The sequence below is a fragment of the Gobio gobio genome, assembly GCF_949357685.1.
Source record: "Gobio gobio genome assembly, chromosome: 19".
In the NCBI taxonomy this organism is placed as follows: Eukaryota; Metazoa; Chordata; class Actinopteri; order Cypriniformes; family Gobionidae; genus Gobio; species Gobio gobio.
The window spans coordinates 16,831,435-16,841,987 of NC_137112.1; the positions used below are offsets into that span (position 1 = coordinate 16,831,435).

At 41.6% G+C, this 10,553-nt stretch overlaps 2 protein-coding genes across 2 annotated transcripts in view; one reads left to right on the forward strand and one right to left on the reverse strand.

Annotated features, from left to right (window-relative positions):
- LOC307143438 (thimet oligopeptidase-like) overlaps nt 1-10,553 on the forward strand; it is a 317,590-nt gene that overhangs the window by 71,137 nt on the left and 235,900 nt on the right. The gene's annotated exons all lie outside the window — the stretch shown is intronic.
- On the reverse strand, nt 163-1,838 carry LOC307143443 (uncharacterized protein; the record flags this gene model as incomplete). The annotated part of the gene is made up of 1 exon (XM_079844997.1): nt 163-1,838. A coding segment is annotated over one exon (843 nt), but the record flags the coding sequence as incomplete, so codon positions are not given.

Sequence of the window (10,553 nt, forward strand, 5' to 3'; positions counted from 1 at the left end):
ATGTGTTAGTCGGAGCTCTAAAGCATCGATCCGGTGTGCTCTTTAAGCTTCACCAAAACCGTGTCTTAGTCCGTGTTAAACTAACCTGAGCAGATATCCGTACTGTTATGGTTATAACATGAAATACTGAGTTAATAACACAAAATGCGTTGCAGTAAGTTTAAAGCATAACGATTTATTAACCAGGTAAGAAACATCAATCAAAAGTCAACTCAAAGAGTAAAAAAGCATCAATCAATCATATACAGAAACAATAATTCAAGAATCAAGGATTCTAGAAATCTTTACCTGGTCATGAAAAACTACACACAAGCAGTGTGGGAAATCTCAATACAGACTCCACGATTCTTGTATCACCTTCCCTTAAATACCCAGATAATTCAATAAGACCACAAATGGTGGTGTTTGAGGTTATAATTAGATTTTGGTCCCTCATCCAGGGGGGTCACAAATGGGCAACCAGGATCTGTGTTTGAATGGGTTCTAGACATCTGCAAAGGAGGGCATTTATTTACATACAGGAGGCACTTGAGTAGATGATCTGTGGGGGGTCACCTTTTGGTGAGACATAGTATTTTTATCAACTTACATAACTTCTTGGAGGTTTGCATTATGATTTAGGAGAATGAGACCATTTTACCAGACGCACTGATACGTTTCAAATGATACTAAACATGCATAGTTACACATTGTATACATTTAACGTTGCATAGATTTTGAATGAGTTTTCAGTGTGGGTGAGAGTGAGTTATACAGAGGGTGCTGTGCAGGGTGTGGATGTGTGGTGTGTGTGTCTCAGTGTGATGTGTCTCGGGTGGGGCTGTTGTGTATTTGGGGAAGTGTTCGAATGGTAATCTTTGGGAAAGTCCTTTGTTTCCGGGAAATCACGGTTTCTCTGTTCAGACTGAACGGCATCTCTCGGCCCAGACCGATCGGCACCACCTTACAGTTTGTCCCTCTTGGCACCGTGAGCCATTCACAAGGTTTCGACGGTGTCATTTCAGTCTTTGCAAGGTGGGTAGCCGCAGTGGGCTGAGGGCTAAGATCGTGTTGGTGGATGTTTTCACAGACTTGATGAGGTGTCTGAAGTAGCAGCATTGGAATACCGTGAAGAGGAAGATGAGTGCGCTTCCAGCAGCACATCCTCGAAGTATCCAGTCCCACCAGGAATATGCACTCTGTGCCGATCTGGTGGATGTGCTAGACAGAATCTGTGCAGTCTTTCGCGCCAAGTTTGTTTCTACTTGCGCTTGGGAGAGGTGATACTCGGTTTGAAGAATAACTTTCTGTACCAAGTCCATCGTTTCGATCAATGCCTTTGTTCCATGTTCATAAAAGGTGTCATCCCACCAGGGGGCGACCTCTGCATCCTGTGGCATTCTTCCAAGGATGTTGATCTGACCTATAGAAAAGTCCTCTGTCACTTCCAAGCAGAAGGAATGATTGGCAGGGCAGGTTAGCCCCCCATATGTGAAGGAGTTCATCTCGCTGATGATGCACCACTGTGTATGAGACACTTGAACAGCATTCGAATGACCATGTAACGACTGAACATTTACAAGCTTGTTATCATTGGGAGAGAAAGGTTGTAATGTGTTACATGTACAGACAACATAATTGTGAGTTTCTTGACAACAAGTGCGGCTGGTAAATAAGGTCTCAGTACCCTTCAAAGTCATATAACCAGTGAGGTGATCCCATTTAATTACCTGATCTTTAACGACCATACCGATGGAGCGAATAGTAGTGGAATTTGGATAGACTTGGTCTGGGTGGATCAAAGGGAAGGTGACAAAAGTCAGTGCAATTGATACATTAAAAAAATGGTACGCATCAATAAATCATAAAAGAAAAACAACAAATCAATCACATTTATGAAAACATATATATATATAATAACCACTGTGTTTGTTCAGGAATCTTCCAATGTAATTAATGTAGATCTAAATATGATTAGTCATACAATAATGGGTATTCCTGGTAACCGTGTGTGTGTGTGTGTGTGTGTGTGTGTGTGTGTGAGTGTAGCTATCTGGATCTGTTAGTGTGAAAAGATGAACAATAGATCTTTAGTGAAGTAACACTTTTAGACTCTATGTCATCTTTGTCGTTTATGATGTGTAGTGTTCAGCCTGAATAGATTTGGTCTATTCCAGGTGATGTTGTCGTGAGTGTAGGGTGTGTTCTGTGTTAATGTTTTGGAGATGGGTGGAATCTAATCAATATCAATCTGTGTTGCATAATTTAATTCCAGTTTTTTCACTGGGAGGTCATGTAGACATATTGTGAGGTGTGATTGACCCCATCAAATATATATAAATATATTCGCACCCATCTCTCACATCTCAAGTTTTGAGATGCAGGGGGAGGGGGGCCTTTTGGCCGTCCGTCCTCTAAGGAATTGCAATTGTCATCCTGAGATAGAAACAAATTACAAATTTAAAGAGAAACAAATTTAGAGAGAAACACAGTTAATTGCTGCTGTTGTTTCTGTGTATTAACAATTAAGACTGTTCTGGCTTACAGTCATTTTGAGTGAAGGATGAATTGGTTATGAATTGGTTTTCTATTATCTGTGCCACATTTAACAGCACAATTCCCCTCCTTTTTGGCACTGGGAATTGAACCAATGAAAAGTATTATAACTTGCTCAAATTAGAAATAGCAAAGGTCAGAGTTATTGAGTCCTGTTGTGATGAAGACATTTTCATGGTTAATGCAATTGTAATTCACACTGTAGCCAGATGGCAATTCTATGTTCCTGTTTATGGTTTACTGCAGCTATATGGGAAATAGCAGAGCTTGCATTATAGGAGACAAACAAATTCAACATTGACACATGCAACTTGAAATTGCTGTACAATTCCAGTATTAAAGTTATTCCAATTTACACAAGATACATGGCCTAGAATGCACAGCATCTACAGCCTTTATCCTAAGTGTTTCATCACTTACAGTAAAGCAATCATGTGTTTTAAAGAATAAACTTGACTAGTCTATGTGTATCTTGTAGCACAAACAACCATAATGTGTAATCAATGCGCACAATGTGTTATACAATTACAAATTTGAAAATACAAACAGGATCATTGCAATCTGGATGTTTTACTATTAAATTCCTTGCTGAGAGGCTGCTAGCCCGCTCACAAGTGAAGTTAATAGCTGAAGCCCTTGCATGAACACTGCAGTTAGCTCAAAGATTTCATCCAGTGCTGCTTGTTTTACTGCGGCCACTGGAAATCCTACATTATCACAACAATCTTCGAGAGCAGATATGTAATTACTGCCGGTTTGAAGTTTTCTTTGTAACTGATCGATTTTTGTTGCCATTTCTTCACGCTGCCTAGCCCACTCAAGTTGCTCGTATGAGACTGATTCGACTTTTGATCTTAACTTTTGTAATTCGTCAGATCGCAGTCTTTCAATTTCTTTGATATTTGCTATCGTTCGTTCGTTCTCGACCATTGTCTTGAGATCGTTACGACGAAGCAAATAAACAATTGCAGCGGGGATTTTCTTGTATTTTGATTCAGATTTTAGTTGTGCGCCTTTAGCAGAATACCAGGATATCATTTCGTTGTTACTCCATTTCAGGTTCAATCCTTTATCGCTTAATCGAATGAGGAGTAATTGTACGCCTAAGATTGCCATAATTTCCTCATCTGCACTGCTGCTGTTATTTCCCTGAAAAGTCATGTTTCACGTCTAATTCTTACACAATATCGGATTTCCGTTCTAGAAATGTGTCTATATGTGTGAGTTGTAAATAACTTTCCCTCAACAATTCTAAAAGGCAAATAAAGTTTACTTACCACAGCATTTGAAGAGAGAGGAGAAGAAGTTCAAACCTCATGGTCCGTATAGGCTACATGTAAACTGAATTTCGCGCTGGAAAGACGTTCCTTGTCTCAATGTTGACAAGATCACGGAGGTGGGTCACCACCTGTAAAACCCCGCCCACTGGTCCAATTCTCGGCGTCCAATGGCAGGGAGAAGGTGTTTCTGCGTATCGCTGTCTTTCCTTTTACACAATAAAACAGTTCAATTTAAACACATTCTTTTGTATGTATTTACCTTGTTGTTTCATCTGACTCCATTAAATGAAAATGTGTTAAATGATTTTGTTAACCATTAACTTTAGATTTATACTTTGTCTTTCAATTTAAATCGTTTATCTTATGTTATACTCCGCATTCAAGATTCCAGTAACGGTCTAGAGTTTCGCACCGGCCGGGTTTACGATCTCTGTTACGGACCAGTCAGTCTTGGTCATCTAGGCAGAGGCGACACACTGATATTCTGGACGCCTGTGCAATACGTTGATCATTCCAGAATATTTTTATTCAGTTCCCTTAGATCTGAATTCACTTAATTAATGCAAAACTGTTTCTAATCAGAGGCCATGACCATTATCACAGAATCAAGCGACCAACTTGCTAATTCTGATGATAACTTTCTATAATCATGCCGTGGTTTCCCACGTATACGTTAATTAGAACAATATTGCAATAATCAGGAATTGAGGTTGCCCTATTTAGATTGGTCTAACAATTTACTATTGTTCTAAACGGAAAGACTTGTTTAGCCTATCAACCTCTACAGTCCAAGTATACGTTACCTAGTGCCAATGTGTTAGTCGGAGCTCTAAAGCATCGATCCGGTGTGCTCTTTAAGCTTCACCAAAACCGTGTCTTAGTCCGTGTTAAACTAACCTGAGCAGATATCCGTACTGTTATGGTTATAACATGAAATACTGAGTTAATAACACAAAATGCGTTGCAGTAAGTTTAAAGCATAACGATTTATTAACCAGGTAAGAAACATCAATCAAAAGTCAACTCAAAGAGTAAAAAAGCATCAATCAATCATATACAGAAACAATAATTCAAGAATCAAGGATTCTAGAAATCTTTACCTGGTCATGAAAAACTACACACAAGCAGTGTGGGAAATCTCAATACAGACTCCACGATTCTTGTATCACCTTCCCTTAAATACCCAGATAATTCAATAAGACCACAAATGGTGGTGTTTGAGGTTATAATTAGATTTTGGTCCCTCATCCAGGGGGGTCACAAATGGGCAACCAGGATCTGTGTTTGAATGGGTTCTAGACATCTGCAAAGGAGGGCATTTATTTACATACAGGAGGCACTTGAGTAGATGATCTGTGGGGGGTCACCTTTTGGTGAGACATAGTATTTTTATCAACTTACATAACTTCTTGGAGGTTTGCATTATGATTTAGGAGAATGAGACCATTTTACCAGACGCACTGATACGTTTCAAATGATACTAAACATGCATAGTTACACATTGTATACATTTAACGTTGCATAGATTTTGAATGAGTTTTCAGTGTGGGTGAGAGTGAGTTATACAGAGGGTGCTGTGCAGGGTGTGGATGTGTGGTGTGTGTGTCTCAGTGTGATGTGTCTCGGGTGGGGCTGTTGTGTATTTGGGGAAGTGTTCGAATGGTAATCTTTGGGAAAGTCCTTTGTTTCCGGGAAATCACGGTTTCTCTGTTCAGACTGAACGGCATCTCTCGGCCCAGACCGATCGGCACCACCTTACACCTTCAAGTAGGTTAACATAGAACAATGTCATAAAATTGTGATGTCTTATAGTTTGCACAGTGGCTAAGGTTAAGAAGGTGCATCAGGTCACTTGTTTGCTCTTCTCTTCAGTTTTCAAGTGTTCTCTCTCACAAACGCTGCCGTTTCTGTTGGCGTTTTAAATGTTTTCTTTTTCCCATCTGAGAGCGTTACCCTCAGGGTAGCAGGATAAAGCAACGCAAACTGAATACCTTTGGACTTCAGCTCTTTCTTTACCCGATCATATTCCTTTCGGCGCTTCACCAAGTTGGCACTTAGATCGGGAAAAAACATCACCGGCGAGTTCTCATACAATATGGGGCCGTTGCTTTCCCTAGATAATTTTGCTGCCGTACGGAGTATCTTCTCTCGATCTTGGTATTTCAGTAGGCGTATCAACACAGCCCTGGGTCTTCCCTCCGCAGGTGGTCTTGGCGCGAGCGTTCGATGTGCTCGCTCTATTATTAGCGGCTCGGGAAAGTGTTCTTGACCCAATATCGTCGGAAGCCAATTGGCGAAAAAAGTGACCGGGTCACTCCCCTCACAGCCTTCACGCACGTTAAGAACGCGGATATTATTGCGTCTGCTGTAGTTCTCAAGTGACTCAACTTTCTCCATCAAATATTCATTGTCCTTAGTCAACTTGATCACTCGCGAATCCAGTTCGGCAACCTGATCCTCCGCTGCCCCGATGCGATCTTCCGCTTCAGTGACGCGTGATGTCAGATTATCAAGCATAGACTTTAACCCCGATATGGATTCGTTAATCTCTGCCGTTTTGGTATCCAGCTTGTTGGAAAGGGCCAGGTTCCCACTTCGTATCTCTTGAAGTATAAGAGCGTCCCCAGTAGGCTGTGCTTGTCCGTGCGCCATCTTGCCGATGCTAGCTTCTTGTTGTTGGTCTTCCTTCTCGCGCGAAGTATGTGCACTCGTCGAGTTAGTTTGCTTATTTCTAGATCTCAGAGCCATTACGCGGTAGATCAATCAGAGTAAAAGAATAGTCTTTCTTTTTTTTGAAGGGTTAAGAGTGTTTTAAGAATAAAGACTCGGAGAGCATCCAGGAACGCGTCCTTCTAGCTCGGCTGCATCACGTGACCTCATTTCTAGTGATTTATGATTGTAATATAATTGACCGATCCAGAGCGAATGTGATCTCTGACTCATAACACTCACACACGTGGAAGAAAACGGACAGTTCTCTTCTGATAGCATATAATTCAGTGGAAAAAGAAGTAAACTTGAGAATTACATATGGCATATCTTGCTTTATTATGCTGAGATTGATCGAGATTGACACATCCCCCAAACCCTATTTACATATGAATACAGGAAAGGCCAAAGCCATTGTCTCACAGGTGAGGAATAGGCCTTACAGAGCTGTTACACCCATGTCACAGAAACAAACTTCTCAAACAAACTAGAGAAGACGCTGGGATTTACCTGGGAAAATCAATGTACACTTTTTCCAATCCCTACGACACATTTTTCAATACTTGGGTCACTTTTTTAAAACTCTTCACACACTTCTCCAAAATGAATTTCAGCTTGGCACAGCAGTTATTTTAATGTTCAAAATGCACTAAAACTACCAAAAAGGATTCTGAGGATTCAAAGGAATCACCCAACAAACACACTTTTTCAATCATAAAACACAGACCTAAAACACATGATCATTACACAATGTTTTCTTTTGTAAAATTCTCTTTTCAAAACAAGACTTACACTATAATTCACTGCAGTTTATGTTACATGGTCCTTGGTCCAGTACAGTATAACATTATTCCTAAATGTTTCCCTTTTGAATGGATGGCAATGCAATTTAAAAACTAACACCAGCTAAATCTATTTGTTTTGATAGTATTTTATATTTTAGATTCAAAATATAACCCCAAATCAGAAAAAGTTGGGACAGTATGAAAAAAAAAGAAAAAAAGAAAACAAAAAAGAGGTGATTTCTAAATTTACTTTGACTTGTATTTCATTGCAGACAATATGAACACAAAATATTTCATGTTTTGTCTGGTCAACTTCATATCATTTGTAAATATGCATCCTTTCCTGTCATTCAGACCTGCAACACATTTCAAAAAAAGTTGGGACAGTAAAGCATTTAACACTTTGTAATGTTGCCATTCCTTTTCACAACACTTAAAAGACGTTTAGGGACTGAAGACACCAAGTGATGAAGTGTTTCAGGTGTAATTTTGCCTTAAGGTGGGCAACAGTACAGGGTCTTCGTTGTCCACATTCTCTATTGGAGACAGGTCGGGACTGAGGCAGGCCAGTCAAGTACCCGAACCCTCTTCCTCCGCAGCCAGGACTGCAGAATGTGTGCAGAATGTGGTTTTGCATTGTCTTGTTGAAATATGCATGGACGTCCCTGGAAACCTTTTTTGCTGGCTTTAGCATCCGTAAAGAGAGTAGGTGACCTACATGCACTTTCAACGAGTGCATCCTGTCTAGAGTTTGGGCCTAATGACTCCAGAGTCGTCCTCAAGCCAAGGCATGGTTATGTACCTAAAGTACTCTCCACTCCGTTCAAAGCGCAAGTCATTACGCTTTCAGCGCTGCCTTCGTCAGAAGGTGAAACAGATGCAAATTTGCTCTGCCCGGTCAGGGCACTGAGATTATACATAGAGCGTTCTGCCCCCTTCAGGCATTCAGAACAGCTCTTTGTCTGCTTCGGCGGCCGCACCAAAGGTAGTCCGGTCACAAAACAGAGATTGTCTAGATGGATAGTCGACGCTATATTGTTGGCTTATCAGTCTAAGGGCCTCAACTGCCCCATAGGCATCAGAGCTCACTCCACGAGAGGCATGGCCTATTCATGGGCCTGGTCTAGTGGGATACCACTGGCTGATATTTGTGAGGCGGCAGGCTGGGCCTCACCATCCACGTTTATCAGATTCTATAATTTGGAGGTTCCCGCTTTACAAGCGGGTATTCTTTCCATATGACATATTGTGAACCACACATACGTAATCACAAGCATACTAATTCAATAAGCCCGACTCTGTCCGGCTCCATTACACCTTCATATAAGGCCCGATATTATCCATCCTACATATATTGTCTCGTTACCCTCTTCGAGGCCCACCACGGTTGGCTGTCTAAGGGTTCATTCTCTCTACACGGTGTTGTAGTTTCTACAAGCCTTCTATGGGAGATCTAGCACGCAAGGCGTTTTACAATGGGCCTCCTAGCGTATTGGCTATCCAATACGAGTGATTCTCTCGAAAGGGAACGACTCTGTTATTAACATAACCTCGGTTCCCTGAGAGAAGGGAGCGAGTATTGCGCAGCCTGCCGTGCTTGTGCTCGCTCGCTCAGTGTGTCGCTTCAGTCGATTTGTAAACTGAGTTCCTATGGCGTGACACAGTCTTTTATAGACGCGTTATGCAAACGCTCTGCTAGGTCTGCTTTGCAGCTGCACTGCGTTTTACATGGATAATTTTAAGGATAAAATTTGCTTAAAGGGGTGGTAAACCACGATTTCACTATTCTAACTTTAGCTAGCTTGTAATGTTGCTGCTTGAGCATAAACAACATCTGCAAAGTTACAACGTTCAAAGTTTAAAGCAAAGGGAGATATTTGCTTTTAAAGAAATCAGTTTCTAAGAACTACAGCAAACGGCCAGTAGGCGACTACAGACATTCCTCCAGGGTTGGTGACATCAACAGGCTCAATATTTACATAAACCCCTCCTCCGAGAAGATTAAATAAGGGAGGGTGAGGCCATTTTGTATCGCGGCGCTGTTGTGGTATAAGTTAGTTAGGCTGGAGTGTTGTTGCCGCGATGCCGAGGAAACGCTGTTATTTCCATCCGGATTGCAGGTCTGGGGTACTTGCTCTGTTCAGCCTTCCTTGGGACGGGGGTGCGTTGCAGAGCGTTTAACATACAGCATGTTGCACGTGTGTTTGTGTCAGCGGGGAATCAGGCGCGCGCAGGGCTCCCTGCAGCACATCTAACAGAGGAAAACATCCACCGTCTTCGCGATTTCAATGCCGGATTTGCACAACGTCAGCTGCGTGAAAAAAACACTGCCGGTGCGTGGATGCACGACGCGCGCGCTGCACATTTCACGGAGGACAACACAAACTTCCACAAACTTTGCGAGTTCAATACAGGATATGCACAACGGCTTGTCCTGAAAGCTGGATTTACAAACAGAAGCTGTTTACGGGCCACAACCTGTAAGTCTGATTTATATTTCATCGATGTGTTTTCCTGTAATAGGTTGTAGCAAGGAAGTAAACAGATGACAGCGCTGTTCTGCAAACCAGTCTGTTAAATGCTCATTCATACTTAACGTTATCCGACGAACACCTAACGTTACAAACACTAACGTTAAAATCTCAACAGCGAACCTGACATTAGTGTAAATGATTCTTTGATTAGAGCTTTCATGTATTGTTTATCTTCAGGCATGCTAAACATGGTTCTGTGTGTGATTTGGCTAACTTACTAGTTAAAGCCAGTGCTTAGTGTTCGTTTGGGGTTAGTTCTTGCGACAGATATTTGGCTATAATCGTTCTAAAAATACAAAAGTTAAAGTGCCATTCAGTAGCGATCACTATAGACCCGCAGTCTTTACTCTTGAGGACTGAACAGGTTCTGCTCGATCATCTTCACTCAAATGTTCTGGGTCTGATTCGGGCTCATATGGTTTTATTGACGCCGACCAAAGCACAGCCTCCAGGTAAGGGGCGTGACGTTTCCGACAACCGTGCACTGCGGTTAGCGAATCAGAACACACTAGGCCAGCTAACCAATCAGAGCCCACTGCGTATTTTTGAGGGACTGGCTTCATACAACCCGGAAAGCATCAGACCGTTTTACAAGGAGGGACAGAGCAGTGTAGAATAAAGGTCAAATATATGAAAAATAAGGCAATTTTTTTAAAAACGAAGCATGAACACATGTTACAGTGCACCCCACAAACACAGTCAAGCCTTCA